The sequence below is a fragment of the Lynx rufus genome, unplaced genomic scaffold (assembly GCF_022079265.1).
Source record: "Lynx rufus isolate CCGP_SWC_20201006 ecotype Redwood Valley unplaced genomic scaffold, mLynRuf1.p SCAF_40, whole genome shotgun sequence".
NCBI lineage: Eukaryota > Metazoa > Chordata > Mammalia > Carnivora > Felidae > Lynx > Lynx rufus.
Genome location: NW_025814857.1, coordinates 1,369,886 through 1,388,765, shown reverse-complemented (window position 1 = coordinate 1,388,765; position 18,880 = coordinate 1,369,886). Strand labels below are relative to the sequence as shown.

At 38.0% G+C, this 18,880-nt stretch overlaps 1 protein-coding gene across 1 annotated transcript in view; it reads left to right on the top strand.

Annotated features, from left to right (window-relative positions):
* PASD1 (PAS domain containing repressor 1) overlaps positions 1-18,880 on the top strand; it is a 77,226-nt gene that overhangs the window by 19,413 nt on the left and 38,933 nt on the right. Inside the window, exons 4-7 of the mRNA XM_047097778.1 lie at positions 1,003-1,102; positions 1,528-1,641; positions 4,518-4,648; positions 7,204-7,286. Of these exons, the coding sequence (XP_046953734.1) occupies positions 1,003-1,102; positions 1,528-1,641; positions 4,518-4,648; positions 7,204-7,286 (428 nt within the window). The remainder of the gene's footprint in view (positions 1-1,002; positions 1,103-1,527; positions 1,642-4,517; positions 4,649-7,203; positions 7,287-18,880) is intronic.

Here is an 18,880-nt window from a genome sequence, read left to right as displayed (position 1 = left end):
GATTTTTGTTCCAAAGTATGCCAAAGAAGAGCCAGAGGAGAGAATGTAGAGTCAAGGAAAGTTTTGGATTTTTGGAATTCTGTGTTGTTTTTGTTTTTAAGATAACTGATATTATAGCATCCCTGATATAGCATTTACATGCTATGGGAAAGACCTGGTAGAGAGGGAAAGTTTAATGATGTGGGAGGTAGGGGGAAATTTCTGGAATGATGTCCTTGAATAGTTGAGAGAGGATGAAAGGCAGTGCACTAGACTTCAGTGGAAGCTTATTCCTTGGAATAGGAGAAAAAATAGGTCTCTAGCCACAGAAACAAATGGGTTGGTAGATTAGATGGCAGGAAGATATTGACATTTTCTTTCCCCTTTGTTTTATATTTCAATAAAAAAATGAGATCCCCAGCTGAATATGAGGATGAGGGAGGCTTGGAGGTTTTAAGAAGGAAGAAAAGGCAAGAAAGAGTCGCATTGAAGAGTGGGACAGTGAATTGTCTAAGGAAATGAAGAATGATTTCCATACAGATCTGTGTGCCCATTTAAAATAATACATGGCATGGTTGCCATAGACATGCGGTTGCTTGGGTGAAGGTATAAGGTATATGAAGAGTTGAAATTAACCAGAGTTGGGATTTTCCCAGACATATATGTCAGAGGTTGAACATGGGAGTGCTTATAGTGATTCATGGTGGAATCTGAACTGAGCAAAGTGGGATATGACAATTTACAGGAGATAATGCACAGTAAAAATGCGATGGGAATGAACTGGATGTCTCAGCGTGTGGAGTAATTGTTGGAGAGGTAGGGTACTTGCGTGCGTGCACTGGAAAGGTAGGAGGTGATGGACATAGAGTGGAGTAATGTGAACTGGGACTTGTAGAGGTATAATAGGTATGACCATGAGATGGCTGAGGGGGAGCAGATGATAAGTTTACTGGAGTAAGGAGGTAGAGGAAGTGAACAGTAATAGCACATGTAACAAAACGTATTCTCTCTGTATTTCTTAAGGATGAGATTGTGGGTAAAAAATTATTAAGTCTTCTGCCTGATCATGAGAAAAGTGAAGTCCACCAAAAGATTGCTCTCAAACTTCCTTCGTCAAGCTCAGGTATGGATTGTGTCTCCTAAATTGTAAGTTCTTAGATTTTAAGACCCAAGTAACAACTACTCAAAGGAGTAATAAAAATAAAGACCTTAGAGCCAATATAGCTGCTGATTATATATTAACTTAATACAATTACGCAAATTATATTTCTAGTATTAAAATATTTCTTCTCCATTAAGTCTTGTTCTTTGTCATGAACCCTGATTATTTGAGCTTTTGTATAATTGTATTAGTGTTATATAATGTTCTAGCTGGTACTCCACTCTACAGTTACAACATAGATAGCTATGCCAGTGCTAATGTTCATGGAAAGAAAATGATATTTTTTAAAAATCTGTTCTAAGTAAGACAATGGTCCTATGAAATAATCCTGCAAAATATGGTAACATACAATTGTAAATGTGTTTTGTATCTTTTTTTTTTCTTAGTGGGAAAACATACTGACTTTTGCTGTCATATAAAGAGAGGAAATGATAAACGTGGTAGTAACCCTACTTATGAATATGTGAAATTAATTCTGACTTTAAAAGATATTTCAAATGGTAAGCAATTCAGTTTTCAGTCTAATTTAGATAAAGTTAATGTGTTTCATAGCCCTTCGTTGCTAACATAAATGCCTTTCCACTGCCGGCGCCCTCAGATTCTCTTATATCCCTGTGACCATAGCGGTTTGGTTGTAGACACTGATCAGACTTTTGAAAAAGAATTCCATGATAAAAACAAAGGGAAAGTAGATTATGAGTGATGATATAAATGGATTACCAAAAGAAGGACCAACAGAAATCTCTGATAAAAAGAAAGACTAAAGTTATTGTTCCAAAGGATCTTATTGTTTTAAAAGTGGACCTGATAATATGAAACACCTTGTTTGTAAATGTCTCTCACCTTTTTCTCTGAGATCAGAATTTCGGGATAGATAGCTTATATACTTACCTGACACTAATCAGAAAATAGATAATATTTATATTTAAAATATGTTTAGTTATATTTAATGATCTTATTCCTGAGTTGCTTGTTCATTGAAGTAGTTTTCATTTCTATTGCAGTTAGGAATAAATAGGTTTGTGCCAGTAGACACTGCTACTAAATTGGTATCCAAAAATGCTTGGGCCTCTAGCTTTTGTTCGGAATCTATGAATTTTAGCAGAGTGCAATGTTTTTGTGAAACAGTGCAGTGAGACTGTGCAGTAAAAGGAGGAGGGGGTTTGGAGACGATGAAGACTTGAAACATATAAATATAATTACTGTCCAATACAACAGAGCAGCTTACTTATGAGAGTTGTAATTACTGTTTATTGCTCTGAGGAAGATAGAAAAGACAGGGAAATAGGGGAAACTCCTTTGAAAAATGGAATACCTTTTACAGAAATATCTAGCGCCTATTATAAACAACTAATCCTTGTTTCATCCCTTTTATTATTAAAAATTATATTAAATATTTAGTTTAAAAAATACTGAAATTCACAAGATAATGTCACTTGGTAATATGGTGGATTGAACTAGTAAGAATGACTCTTTCCTTCTACAAAAACAAGGAAACAATTTTTAAAACATAACAAAAGAAGTTTGATGCATACCCAAGCTTAAAGGAAAGTTAAGTCCTTGGGTGACAGGAATTAGAGTATAAAGTACAAGACTATAATGATAAGAGGAAGCCTAGGTGGTGGCCTAGGTGGGTTATGCATCATCCATGGGCTTCGCTGGCTGGGGTCTGGAGTGCTAACATTCATTCAAGGACCAATACATAAAACCTAGAAACTTAACATGATCAGTAAAATCCTGTCCACTGGCCTAGAGGAATAATGTTTGCCATCTCCCTCAGAATTTGAATGGAAAAAAATATGTGTCATTTACAAGAAATCAAACCCCAAATCAGTGTTGTGTGGATATGGAGTCCAAATTTACAATTTTCAAGGTTTCAGGATCTATTGGCTGAGAAATTAACATAAACACTGATATGGGGCCATTAAAACATCTAGGGCTTGAACCATAGGTAAATAGCCAACGAATATGTGAAAAGATGCTTAAACTCACTAGTAAGCAAAGAATGAAAGATTTAAAAACCAGTGAGATAGCACTGTACACCCATCTGAATGACAGCAATCAGGAAGTGTGAATAATAAACAAATATTGGTGAGGAGGTGAGAAATAAAACACTAATACAGTGTTGAGAGGAATGTAAACTCATGAAGCATTCCTGAAAAACAGAGTGAACTTAAATTATGTTAATTAACCTGTGACTCAGCAGTCTCATCACTGGGTGGAGATATACCAGAGGCAAACTTACAGAGAGATCTGTGCCTAAGGGGACATGTGCTATATATGCCATAGTGTTTTTTATGGTTGGAGGGAGTTGGAGACAGCCTAGGTGTGCATCATTAGGGAAATGGGCAAGTAAAATGAGAAAAATGTGCAATATGGAAAACTTTGAAAGCAGTGACCTCAGATATACATACTACAACATGGTTAAATATTTTTTTTAAGTTTATTTATTTTGAGAGAGAGAGAGAGAGAGAGAGAGAGAGAGAGTATGAGTGGGCAAGGGGCAGAGAGGGAGGGAGAGAGAGAATTCCAAGCAGGCTGCACAGTGCATAGCTCTAATCCATGGACTGCAAGATCACAACCTGAGCCAAAGTCAGATGTTTAACCGACTGAGTCACCCAGGCACTCCAGTTAAATCTTAAAACCATAATGTTGATTGAAAAAAGTAAGAAACAGAATGAGATCTATAGCACAATGCCACCTTTGTAAGTGGTAAGCACATACACATAAAACCAGACTACATATTTTGCAAGTTTAGATATTAAAAGTGGTAGATGGCAATGGGTGTCTGTGGGTGCAGAAGGATCAGAAAAATCAAGAGTAGAGACTTTATCTGTGTTCATTCTATTCCATGGACTAAGAGTGTAATTAACCCGGTTCTTTGATACTGAGGTCTAAAAATATAGCGAATGAATGAATGAGTAAATAAACAATCAAAATTAGTTCACACAATGGTTGTCTGGTGTTTGTCATATGTGTTGAAAATTAAGGGTCGTATACTTTTAAAACATTCAGTTGACTACATATGCACACAGATTACACACATATTTAATACCCCTGTGCCCTATATAAAAGAGGGGAGCTAAATTTCTTTTGAAGACTATAAAATCCATCCACAGAGTAAGAACACAAGGTTGAATATCACCCTGAACTTGCAACAATTATTTCTCAGTAATGACTTCTTCATGTTTTGGTGGAGACCAGGGTAAGGAGGATAGCTGGAACAGAAGGAAGGCAGGAAAAATCTGTGACTCAGAATTCTGAAAATTATCAGTGGGCTGGCAAATAGTGCACTGATGTGTCAGGTGTTCATTTTCTTGTGTAGACAGCCTGCCTTTCTATTTGATTGTCACATGTGTGTCTCTGTCTCCCTTAGAGCCTTTGGTGCTCTTCAGTAGCTTCTTCCCCAGTCCCTCTTTTGCTGAATCGTGTGGTACATATCTTCCTCTGGAGGATCGGTTTTATCTGGTCGGGTCCATTTGTATCCTCAGGACTCAGATTCTACGGGTGAGTATGTTGTGTGTGTGCCTTCCCAACTGGGGAATTGCGGGCTTCCTTTGAAAGGCCATGTCCCCTTTGGTCCATCAGCTACTGGACAGAATTTCTAAGGAACCCAATGTGTGCAGGGGGTTGTGCTAAGATATGTGAATGAGGACAGATCAGCTCCTGCATTTCAGAAGGTGAGCATGTGAGTGGAGATCTCAACACACTCAAAAGAGATACACAATCACTTACAAGTGGTTTTATTTTATTTTTTTTTAATTTTTTAACGTTTATTTATTTTTAAGACAATGTGAGAGACAGAGTGCAAGCAGCGGAGGGGCAGACGGAGGGAGACACAGAATCTGAAGTGGGCTCCAGGCTCTGAGCTGTCAGCCCAGAGCTGGACGTGGGGCTCGAACTCACGAACCGTGAGATCATGACCTGAACTGAAGTCAGATGCTCAACTGACTGAGCCACTCAGGCGCCCCAGTAACAAGTGGTTTTAATGTAATATGAAAGAGGTATACAGGGGCTGAGGGCTGGAACATATTAAGAGAAGTGGCCATTTTGACAGGTGAACAAAGGAAGGTTTCTGTCATGAGGTGAGTTTTGAGGCAGCTCTCTCCCACATCCACCACCAATTCTCGCTTAGTGTTCTACTAATGTAGCACTCACAGATTCTCTAAGAAGGAAAATCAGTCTTTAGAATTCTTTGGGTAGATTCAGGTTCAATGAATATTTATTCACTAAGTACCATATTTATTAAGCACCTACTATGCGCCAGACACTATGAATGTTGAAAAGTGTCATGTAGATGATAAAACAATCATATGTTAATAGCTGGTGGGAAGAAGGAGTTCAGACAGTGTGGTCAGGGAAGGTCTTTCTCTGATGACCTGTCTTTTGAACTGAGACCCTCAGTTATGAGGTCAACCCAGCAAAGAAAGGAAGGCAATCCAGGTAAAGGGTTCAGCAGCTGTAAACATCTTGAAGTAGTAACTAGCTTAGAGAGTTCCAAGGCGCAAGTACTGTTATGTGACTAGAAGAAGGTGAAAGAGGGAAGGAGTAGTAGAAAATTAGGTACAAGAAGTGGGCAGAAGCCAGATTATGGAGAACTTTGAGAATCATGATCATGAGTTTGACTTTTATTTCAGCTATAGTGGAAAGCAGCATGACATGATCTGATTTCATTGTTTTTGAGAGATTAGACTGGTTCCTGGGTGGGAAATGGAATCTGGGAAACAAGAGCACAGGCAAGAGGAGTGGCATGAGAGATGGTAGAGCTTGGACTAGGATTGGAGTCATGGAGATAGAAGTACATGGGTTTGGGTTATTGTTGGGAGATGGGGCACAAAGTCCTTGCTGATGTGTTGAAAGTGGGTGGGAGAAGAGAAATGACTCCTAGCTTTTAAGCCTGAGAAGCTCAGTAAATGGAAGTGCCACGAACTGACTTGAGTCAGACGGCGACACTATGGATTGGGTGATGTGGGAGTGGGGGGCAAATCAAGAGCCATGTTAACATTATGATGACATTGTGACATACAACACATCCAACTGCCTTACAAGACAGGCCTCTGGATCCAGACCAGCTGCAAGACCTCATCCAAGTTGCTTAAATCTTTTAGCTTCAGTTTCTTTTTCTATACATGGCAATAATAAAACCTTCTTTTAGAGTTGTGGTGAAGAGTAAATAAGACAGCACCTTATGCATGGCAAGCACTTGGTAAGTGTGAGCTATTACAGCCATCATACTCATCATTATCATTATGATAATTGTTATCATTAGGATCCAGAGAGAGCAAAAGATCTGCTTTACTTTTGTCTCTGGTTTAGAATGTGGACTTTAACTGACCACATTTCAGAAACTGTGAAAGACCCTGTTACATTCCATTTTAGAGTAGATATGTGTCACCTTTTTTTCCCCCAGATTTAAGACCATAAGAAAAGTGTCAGAAAAGCAATTGAAGGAAGTTGCTTGGTCTGATTGCCCCAATCATTATGCCTCTCTGGCAGCTGAGATTTGAGCTTTCATATTTGCCACATGAAGACAAACATCCCATTGTGGAAGTCACCCCCAAAATATACTACTCCCTCCTCTGAGAAAGGAAAATCTCATTTGGCACACGTCCTTCACTCTAGAGTCCCTCATGGCACAAGGATCTCTATTTGTGATCTTTTGCAATTTTCCTCTGGGTTTCTAGGATATTTGTTCCATATTAATGGTCACTTCGGAGAATAAATCTTGTGAGAACAGAGGGCTTTTTGGAGGAAGATTTTTTTCACAGTGTTGACTATGTAGCACAGTGGATGGTGCAGCAAACTCAGAGTGCAACTGTGAGATGATGGATCTACTTTGTTTTGTGTCTACCAGCCGTGTATCTTGGGCCAAATCATTACTTCTCTATAATCCTAAGTTTTCATGACTATAAAATCAAGTGCCTTTCTCACATTGATATACAGATGAGCTGTGGCATTGGATATGTGATTGCTTCCAAATTTACTACATGCTATACTAATGTGTCAGGTATTTTTACTATATAAGTTCATTTTAAGTATCTAAAATGCCAGTTTCTCTGCAGGACCTTTTCACTGTGGAGAAAGCTGGGGAAGATATTCAGCTGATAAATGACTCAGATGAGGAACATCTATCTACAGAATGCAGGTGAGAGACTACTGCTGAAGTAAGTGATGGAGACCTAGGGCATATTATTATTCAACAAAACTAAAACAAGAAATAATATGTACAAATATTTTCCCATTAAAATGAAAAGACAAACAATTGAATCCAGAAGAGCAATCTACTAGTCTGAATTCCTTTGCCCAGCTAATATAATTCTTATTTCTCCAACTGAATGTAAATACAAGTGATTGGCTTTTTATTAAAAAAAAAAAAAAAAGCTATAGGGGGCGCCTGGGTGACTCAGTCAGTTGAGCGTCCAACTTCAGCTCAGGTCATGATCTCGCTGTCCATGAGTTCAAGCTCCACATCAGGCTCTGTGCTGACAGCTTGGAGCCTGGAGTCTGTTTCAGATTCTGTGTCTCCCTCGCTCTCTGCCCCTCCCCCACTCATTCTCTCTTTCTCTCTCTCTCTCTCTCTCTCTCTGTCAAAAATAAATAAACATTAAAAAAAACTACAGAGCACACTTAACTGATGCAGACATTTAATGACTTTCAAATTAAGACAATGCATTTAAAAATAGTATTTGATTACTTTTTCTAGAAATACTTTTAAATGGTGGAACAATAAGTGTCCCTCTTTTTTTTTTTTTTAAATTTTTTTTTTCAACGTTTATTTATTTTTGGGACAGAGAGAGACAGAGCATGAACGGGGGAGGGGCAGAGAGAGAGGGAGACACAGAATCGGAAACAGGCTCCAGGCTCCGAGCCATCAGCCCGGAGCCTGACGCGGGGCTCGAACTCACGGACCGCGAGATCGTGACCTGGCTGAAGTCGGACGCTTAACCGACTGCGCCACCCAGGCGCCCCTAAGTGTCCCTCTTTTTGTTAATATAATTTATTTTATGACATTTGCTAACAAAGTTTCAAAGAACGGAGGCAGTGTTCCATGAGTTTCAGTGGAAAAAAAAATAAAAATGCAGTCCCAACTCACAAGAAAATGCCAGTTTACCAGATATCATTAAACCCCCTCATGTATCTGCTTAACAATCCACCAAGGATTTCTGCAAAATAGAAATTGTATGTAATACTATCTAGTTATTTAATACTTGTTAAACTCATTAGTCTGTATGTAAAAAACCATAATACTAGATACTGCACAGTATAGATTATTGAGAGTGGGTTAAATATTCCTTCTATATCACAGTAGATATGCATGTGTAAATAAATAATAAAATAATATATTAAAGATGTGCACCACATGCCAATAATACTTAGCAAAAAAGAAAATAAACCAGATAATTTTTCAAGAGGTTTCTTATGATTAAAGACATGTTTATGTGAGGCCTGATGGTGGGAGAGGAGAGAGTTGGAGGCTGTGGTCACTGTTAACTATTTGATGGTGGGGGGCGGTAAGGAAGAAAGAGCTGGTGAAGAAATGAGTTAAACAGGAAATGTCTGACATTCATCTGTGTCTGGATCTAAGGAATGGGGGGAGAATCTTCCCTTCCTGGCAGGAGAGTTCAGAGGTGCTTGGCTGCAAACCATTGTCTGAAGCTACACACAAAGCAATGGGATGGAAAACAGAGCTCACAGTGGCAGTCTGTTTGCATTCCACATGTTTGGTGTCCTACAACTCTTGCTAACATGAGATTGCATTTGTAATTGTGTGAATGTGATAAGTCCGGTCATGCCAAGATCACACTCATTTGCACCAGAAAGCTTTTTTCTTTTTTTTCACGATCTCAAATTTCTTCTAAATATTCAGCATTGTATCTGTGATTCCTAGGTGTTGGGGACAGGACAAGTGCATGGCCAAGCTTAAGACTAATAATCATTCAGCTCTCTTAATGTGCTTTATCACCCCCAGTTTTTCTTGTTGCGCATGTGCTTATTTACACTTTTTAGGCTTGACCATTTCCTTCATTAGTTACTCAACTTTATTAGACTGTTTACTGAATAATGTGGGGAAGAGGATATCTGCAAAACATGGCATGTTTAAACAATGTGAACTCAAGACACTCTCCTATCAGGAGAGTACCTGAGATACAACAGCAGCAAACCACATGGATAATTCAGTCAGCAGATCATTGTAGCAAATATTCAGATAGTAAGAGTTCAGAGAGTGAGGAGACCTGTGTTTTACTATTAAGCAGAGTTTAATTGGATGAAAAATATTCTGATGCAGAAACAAGCCAGTTACCACATCTATGCCAGTGATCTACCTAGATATAAAAGAAATGTTTTCTTTTTTTATTTTTCTTTTTTTTATAATTTTTTTAACGTTTATTTTTGAGACAGAGAGAGACAGAGCATGAACGGGGGAGGGGCAGAGAGAGAGGGAGACACAGAATCCGAAGCAGGCTCCAGGCTCTGAGCCATCAGCCCAGAGCCCAACTCGGGGCTCAAACTCATGGACCGTGAGATCATGACCTGAGTTGAAGTTGGACACTTAACCGTCTGAGCCACCCAGGTGCCCCTAAAAGAAATGTTTTCTTGAGGCTTAAAACCCCTTCTAATATTGTAAGATATTATCACTCCAGTGTGGATGAATGCACTATAGTTTTATATGTTCTGTACTTCCATAAAATATTACTAAAGTTCTTTCAAAATTATGCAATGGATTATTATTTATCATATAGAAAGTAAGATGGAAAATGACACTTAGGACAGAGTTGATAGATCTGATGAAGAAATTCTGTTTAATTCCACCTCCCATGTCTCACATCCCTCCCCTCTCCTTCAATACCATGGTCACTGCTGTGCTCTCAGACACCTCAGCTCTCACACGATGGGTTGTTTGTGGGCCTGGCTTGTCCACTATCTTGAGGTCTATAAAGGCGGACCTGCCAGCCTTGTCCCTGTCTGGCACAGAGCTTCACATCAAGTAGGCAGAAATGAACATCTACTCAGGGACTGATTGATTGGTTGATCCTATCAAAATGGTAATCCATTCCATGCCATGAGACCTCTCAAAGGTAATGCAGTATTATTATAAATCAGTGCAAACTAGTATTGCCTTGTTTTTGTCATAGACTCTTTCCTTGTTCTCAGGATATTTTTAAATAAAAATAAGGAGAAGAAATCATGGCATGTCAGAGCCATGGTTTTGTATGTTTCATAGACACCCTGAGCAGATTGGTAATCTGGCTTTCATTTTATAGACTGAGGGACAGTTAGGAAAGTAATCAGGCACAGAGGCCATAGGGACCTGGAGCTCCCAAAGTGATTTGCGAATTTCTCTTGGTAATTCTACATGTTCTTTGAAAGGCAAGAATCATTTTGCTAAAAGGCTTGAAAGCATTGCCTATGCTTATGAAAGAAACACAAACAGGGGAATTTGAGATGTTTAGAAGAAAGGGTCTGTTTCCATGGAGGGTGTATTGTCCTTGCATGTTTCAGATTTGAGGCTAAAGAACCTTTCATTTCAGGAGAGGGACTCAGTGGTTGGGTTATTTTCCATTAAAGCTACAGATGCAATGGAGTGCAAGGTCTTGTTTGCCTGGACCACTGAAGATACAAAGAAGTAAGGGGTACTTGAAAGTACGTAAGGGGCAGACCAAAACTGGAATACTGTTAGCCCTCTCCTATCTGGCTCCTGCTAGAGCCAGAATGAAGTACCTAGCTACTCTTTTAGTTTGGCCAGATGAATGTAGAGGTAAGACCCAAATTCCCATCACAGCGTCATCTCAGTAGAAATGCATTCTGTTCTTTAGCCTTCACGATAGGATTTCATGTTTATTAACCTAGTTGAAAACAAATCTATCAGGTAGATTTTAGACTTGTCATAATGTAGTCATAGAGGATTATGATATGCCCAACTCACACGATTTGTTCCACAGTAGAGTGGAATTGGGACCCAGATTTTCCTGGGCTCATTCCTGTCAGGACTTCAGTTCCAGCAGCTGTGGCTAGTATAGGATTCCAAGGATAAAACTCGAGGAGCCTTTGGGAAGTACTTGATTGAGGATGTTTTCGAGAGAAAATCTTTTTTTCCCCTTTAATTTCTCCTTAAATGTAGAGGAGAGAAAAATTAATAGGGAGAGGACTATGACGATTAACCCAGTGTTGATGAAGATAGCATCTTCTCACCTTCAGGTAGAGTAAAGAACACTGGAATATCAAATAGAAAGCATTTCCAAGGGTTCTAATAGCTCTTACACTTGCTTTCAGTCTTCAGAAACTGCTACAGTGCTGGAATTGGTCCCTGGGAGACTCCAGCTGTCAGCAGCTTCACCAAAAAGAATGTTCCTGCCTAATTCCCCTTTCAGCTTGTGTCAGTGAAGAGTTATTTTGTACAAAGGTGTGAAGAGAATTTTGTGAAGATGTATGGTAATTCTCATTAGAACAGTTTTGTTTTATGGAGCCTTGGTACTATTCTATACAGACTTCATTACTTGTGTCCACCCCATCTTGAGCAGGGGAAGGGCCCTGTGCATCACTGTAGCACATTTGATTGTGTTTCTTTACCACTAAGGAGCTAGCTCACAGGTTCCATCATTCCAGTCCCAGTGAAACTTATTCATACAGCAAGTATTTAGCACCTACTATAGGGGAAGTTCTGTTCTAGGCTCTGAGGACACAGCAGTGAACAAAAATCCTTAACTTCTAAAGCTCCGTTCTAGTGGAAGAGAAAGACAATACATAAATCAATAGACCAGAGTGGGTTACATGGTGAGGAGGGCCAATGGAAAACAGTAAGCAATGAAGAGAGATAGGGAAGGTTGTGAGGGGAGGATAAATTTGATTTAAGTTTTATCATATTCAATTGACATTTTTATAGGTTAAAAGATGGTGCAATATTGGCAATTCTGAATGGTGTGATATAATAGGTAAGGTGGCCAGCTTGTGTCTCCACAAGCGACATTTTCACTGCCTCTTGAAGCCTCAGTCAAGGCTCTCTACTCTCCCTCTGCAAGTTACTTGGCTAATTCTACTCCACATTGCCTGCCATCATCTTTGGCAAATAGTGTGGAGGTCTTGTGGTATAGTGATGCTTTAAAAAACTCACAGTATTGGAATTTTTAAACAACTGAAGTATTCGGGTTTTATTTCTCAGATTGACCATTTACAAGTTGTGTGATCTTGGACAAGCCTCCTTGAGTCTCAGGTTTATTATCTATAAATGGTGAGGATAATTACTGCAGAATGTGCATCACAAATAAGATAAGGAAATGAGGCCTGTCTGCTTTGATAAATAAATTATATCTATATGCTTTGTAAAATACTATACAAAATCAAGTTGTTATCAATTAAGAAGTAATTTCAAAATGGAGTAGTTATAATGTAGATCTCCACTAAGTCGTTACCTGAGCTATAATGACATTAAGTGAAAAGGGTTACATGTAAACTTGGTTTATGGTCATGATCTGAAGTCTGAGTCTGGTGATTTCTTTAATATTTTTATTTTTCTGTTAATTTAAGGTTGTCCTCTTTTTCTGTTTAAACCCAGCCAACTTTAAACCCCTATCCTTATGAGATGATTCTATATCCATCAACACCCAAACTATTCTCTGCAAAGAGTGCACCTTGCCTTGCTGGGGTTGGGACAGGGTGTATAGCCAAATCTGAACATGATGGAATTCATGGCTTGGAGGCCCCATTGAGAGTCCAAGTTCAGTCTGTTTACTCCATGGTCTCGCACCCACCTGAGAGACCATCACATGCTGACACCTGCCTCTAACAGATAAGAAAAGGAGTTGGGACCCATTCTCATGCAGCTGTAGTTGTTAGATCTGGAGCCAGTCTCTTGGTTTCCATTTAACTTGTCCTGTTGATATGTATAGGACCTGGTTCTAAAAAGGCAAACATAAAAACAAAACAAAAACAGAAGAAGAAGAGAAAAGAAGGGAGAGCAGGGTCAGGTTTCTGGATTTTGTGTTTCATTGTGTTTATATGACCTCTAGCCCACCCATCTTCCTTCTTTAGCTATATGACAAATTATTTTGATCATCTCAAAGCATAAAGTTATTAGACTGTCTTATTAGATTTATAATTGATAAGAACAATTTGATTATTAATATTTTTGAAAAGCTCATAGTAAGTTTGTACTCAAAACTCAAAACTCTGAAATCACTGAGGGTGTAAACACTAATGAAAAGAAGTCTAATAAATATCAAACTTGTGAAAAATCTGGAACAAATTATCTGAGTATTAACCTATTTTATGAAAATTAGCTTTGGATAAATATACTGGCAGCTGCTTGTTCTACTCAGACAATTAAAATTGTAATATTTTCCCTCCTCATGCTATTCATTTGTCAGCCTATAGTGAAGATGTCAGGCTGTGCCTTAGGATCTGAGGAAGTGGGACAGGATCTGGTTCTCTTTTGACTTAATGTTTTTTGCTTTACCTTTTTGTATCCCAGGGTATTCTTTTGCTTTAGCTCTGTTAATTTTTTTTTAACTTTTAAACTTTTTATTTGAATATTGGCAGGAACTACTACTATAATATATCGTCCTCTACCTGTGCTTACAAGTATTAAAATTTTGCTGCATTTGCTTTATCATTATTCTCTCCTCTTTTTCCCTTCCCTCTGTCTTTTTCTATCCTTTCTTCTCCACTTTTTCTCTCCCTCTTCTTTGCACATTCGTTATTTATTTATTCATTTGTCTATTCACTGGATTAAAATACTTTGCTGTTATTATTTATTTCAATGCTTGGATTGTCCCCAAATCGACCAGTGGCAGCCCTTTCAACCAAGCTCTTCTGTCTTTTTGATATTTCTCACCATTCTTGGATCATTCCTTACTTTCTGGCACTAATGATGTTCCAGGCTCATTTAGTTCTTTCTTTGCCTCATCCATGAAATCGGTTGGTTCTCCAAGCCTTAGTCAAAGGAACCTTGGCTTCTTAAATGCAGATATTTAGAAGCCAAGATCTGGGCACTAGTCATGCTCCTTGTCACTACTCTGTGTCTACTTCTAGTGCTTTCAGAAGTGGGAAACAAATCCACACACACATAGGCATAAAGGCCTATATCTATATTTATTTTCTTATCTACCCATCTCGGTGTATGTGTACTTAGGTGTATATGTGTATATAAAATAATACAAACCATGAATTCATATGGATACCTCCAAATCTAAACCAGTACCAGAGGGTTCATTCTAGTCCTCCCGTTTCCATTTGTGCAACACTTTTCTCCAATAGTTGGAGATGCTTGGCCCCATTATCCTCAATATATTTCCTTATTTGCTCAAGTCTAGAACACACAGAGAGTTGTTTTAGGGTTGCCAACTCACGTCATTGCAAAAAGCAGACTTCTTCATTTGAGCTGGTTATTGTTTATATTTTAAGGTAAAGTTTACATATAATAAAATGCACAGATCCATTTTTAATATTCTGTGAGCTTTCACAAATGCATAAACACATGTGACCCATATTCCTATCAAGACATACAATATTTTCAACACACTAGAAAGCCTTTTTGTGCCCCTTCCCTGTTAACCCTCGACCTAGAGGCAACCATTATTCTGATGTGTTTCGCTATAGATTTCTTTGCTTTATTAGAATTTCACAAAAATGAAGCTATATAACGTATACTCTGTTGAATCTGCTCTCTTAAAACTCAGTATAATACATCTGAGATTCATTCTGTCATATGTATCAGTCGTTTATTCCTTTTTGTTGCCGAGGAGTATTCTGGTCTATGCATATACCACAATTTGTCAGGCATTTTCCTTTGATGGACATTTATTTCTAATTTTTGGTTACTGCAAATAGAGCTGCAATGAACATTCTTTTACAAGTCTTTTTTGTGGACATATATATTTAAATTATTAAGCAATGCATATATTAAATTATATGGTAAAATTGATTTGTTTTTTCTTGGTGTACAGTTCTATGGTTTTAATACAGGCATGGGTTCATGTAACCATGACCATAATCAGGATAAAGAACAGTTCCATCACTCCCCAAAAACCATCTTTGTGCTGTCCATTTATAGTCACCCCTACTTCCCATGATTGGTTCCTACTGGTCGTCTAGATCCACTTTTGGTTCTGTACCATGGCACCATGCTCTTTTTCCTTAGTCATGCTTTTTGAAGTTCATAAATTTATAGTTATCTTGGGGCTATTTGTTCATTGAGTTCCACAAAAAAACTATATACTCTTTTAGAGTCTGTTCTCAGTGCCCAACCTGTGCCTGTCCTCATCGTACTTACTGCCTAGTGTGGAGATGGACAAGTAAAGAAGAAACTCTAATAAAGTCACCATTCCATGTAAATGTGTCTAAGATCTTTCACTGTACCTTTGGTTCTGTTTTTCTGAATTGATAAAAATGGCCTTCTCTTCTGTATTTTGTATGTCCAGATACTCCTCACCACTCCAGAAATTCCTCTCAGAAATCCTTCCTGCCACCTGGGCTGGAAGAGCTTACCCCTTCCTGCTTTCCCATTGACACTCTCCACTTTGCCTTGGGATTACACAGAGTATTGAAGCTCTTCTAGAGAATCAAAATCTCCAAGAAGGAAGTGTCCAAACTGCATTCAACTTGTGCCTCCCTCAATACAGAAAATAGTTTGTCTTATTAACTTGCTTTCTGATTTCTAAGATACAAGCATGTGAGGAGCCACGTGATACTTTACCATTAAAAACTAATGGGGTTGATATGGAGAACGAAAAAAAATAAGGCCAAATTTAAAATTATTTCTCATATCTACACACCTAACACTTAGGTTATCAGTGCTTTAATACACAGTGCAGACATATCAGAAAAGGTTTTTCTTTTAACGTATGCTGGATTTTGATCTCTGTTGTTTTATTTCCCTAACTGGCTCAGTAGTAGTCCTATGAAAGTGACAGAAAAAACACATAGAATATCACCTTCAGGAAATGATTGACAGAGTGTATTATAAAGTAGGGAGACTAAGATGCCAAATGAAACATGGGCTGTTTGGTAAAACCTTACCATGAACATATGTACCCAGTCCAGGCCCTGTGAAGCCACCGACTATATTAAAAAGAAGTTGGTTCTGCTTAGTTTTTTCTGTGTAAAAATGTCGTGTGTGTTTCCTTTTTTTGAAGTGCTATGTCAAGGGAATAATTTTGACTGAACAATGATGAACTGTAATTCTTAAAAAAGTTTTCAAACCATTTCATAATGGAAAAATATTTGATAATAGATCTAAATATGAAAATAATGAAGTATGCAAGTAAATACAGGACCAGATGAATTATAAAAACATGTCTCAGGTATCAGTTCCAATCCTTCAAAGACTCCATTCTCTTGGAGTAGGAGATGCATCCTTCTAGAACCCTGTCCTGTGCTAGAAGGCTTGGCATAAAAGCCTTACTAGTTAGCAGGAAAAGAGCAAACTCTCTTTATATCTTCCCACACAGTGCTGGTCTTACTATAGTTTCTTGTTTGATTTATGAATTTCTCCTGGAATGAATTTTCCACAAATATATGATGGAGAACTGTGTAGCTTTGACATTCAGTCTGCCTATGAATGTTGGTAGTGTTAGCAGCTGGTATCCAGGCTGAGGTCCAGGCATGTTCCAGTGATTCACCAATCAACACTATATGTTGCCTTTTCTATGTTTGAGAAAGGGGCAGACCGCAAAACACTAATCAGATTCTAAAGGTGCCTTCTTGTTTACTTAATATTTTCATGTTGTTCAGAAGAGGCCAATAATAGCAATAATCTTTTAAAGATGATAAAACTTTGATTTGTTTTTTTTTTTTTTTGGTTATTGATGACTGACCATATTTTCATAGCAATAGGGTTTTTGTTTACTTGGTGTTTTCTTTCTTTTCATTCTTTGGCATCAGGGCACCGCTTAGTTACTTGTCCTTTGAGGTATAGGGAACACAAGGCTGTGGCTTTTACCATGTTGATGATTTGTATGTACTTTCTAAATGTTATGAGTATTGTGCATTCTTTGTTTTTCTGTTTTAGTGAGGAAATACCACTGAGTGCTGTCAGATGTTTTTCCTCTTTTGATGTGTTTGTGGAAAACTGGTGTAACCAAAAAAGCACATTACAGAAGTTCAGACTGGCCCTTTAGAGAGTTATGTTTTCTCTGAAATGGTTGGTGTAAGCCTTTGGTGGAAATTTTCCCATTTGGACTCCATCCTATGTAAAACACTGAAATATATGAGAATTGGAACATTTGAGTTTGGTTCCTTTATAGTTGTGTATTAGTAGTGATTGGAAACAAGTCCGTTAACATATCACTAAAACAAAGATTGAGTTTTCTTAGCTATGTGATAAAAGTAATTACCTGCCAGGTAGTTTTAAAAGGAACCCCATATTTTATTTTATTTTATTTTATTTTTTATTTTATTTTATTTTATTTCATTTTATATTTTAATTTTCATTTTATAAAGGGAGAGAGAGAGAGTAAACAGGAGAAGGGCAGAGAGGGAGAATCCCAAGCAGGCTCCATGCTCAGCACAGAGCCTGAAATGGGGCTCCAACCCACAACCCTGGGACCTGAGCTGAAATCAAGAGTTTGATGCTCAACTGACTGAACAACCCAGGTGCCCCCAAGGGACCCCATATTTTAAATATTTGAAACTCAACATTTTGTTTTAAATCTTCATATTCTAATATGTAAAATCATCTGAACTTCCCATATGATGTAGGTTTGGTTACATATCAGCTTAGATATATTAGCTTCAGATTTTTCCATGATATATCAAATACATATCAGCACACACAAAGAATATGATTTTAAAAGCCACAAAAAATCGATTTCTGTGACTTGAGCAGGAAGAAAGGAAGATGCATTTGCTACATTCATCTTAGAGACCTTAAGTCTTCCTCTCGTGAGCACCAATTCTTTTGGCACTTTGGCCAAGGAACAGTGAGGGGTACAGTGCCCAGAGTAGGGAATCTGAGAGGAGAAGATCCAAGTATTTCCCAAGCCATCTTATTTCACTTTCTGCCTATCTCCTAGCTCACACACAGTCACATACAAACACACACACCGCAAGCATTTCCCTGCTCTATTCCTTTTTGGCCCTGTAGTAATGGGTCAGAAAATAAATACTCTTTTTGCCAGAATTTAGACCTAAAAACTGCCAAGGTCTTCAATATAGGATAGTCAATAGTATAAATTGGATTGGAAAGTCTACTGGAGAAAACTGGTACATTCAAAGCACACTACTTTTATCCAGAATATCTGAAATATCATACTTTACCTCTTCCATAAAAAAGGAAAGAAAAAAAATTTGAGACTGAAAATGATCATTTAAACCAAAAAAGCATTTTTTGAAGCACTCATAAAGTATTTTCATATTTAAATGCTAAAATGTTTTTTTAAAGAGGGGCATGGGATTTGCTGTCCCTTTGTTAGCAGGAGACTCTGACCTTAAACAACTTCAAGTCCATCAAGATCTTTCCCAAGTGAGAAAAGATTGGGTTTCTCTGGTGGGACTCGGTTTTTCATTGGCTTCTATAGTCATTGGGAGAAATTAAATTTTTCACCTGCCTATGTTTTTGTCAAATTTTGACATATCTATTTATTCCATAGTCTTGCATTTGAGAGAAGGCATGATGAGCTCCAGGTGAATTCACAAAAAACAATTCTTGGAAATCTTTCTACCAAATGATCAATTTTTCCAGTGCCCAAATTGCCAAAAACCAATTCATTCCAACCAATCCATCAAATGACCAATTTACAAAATTTA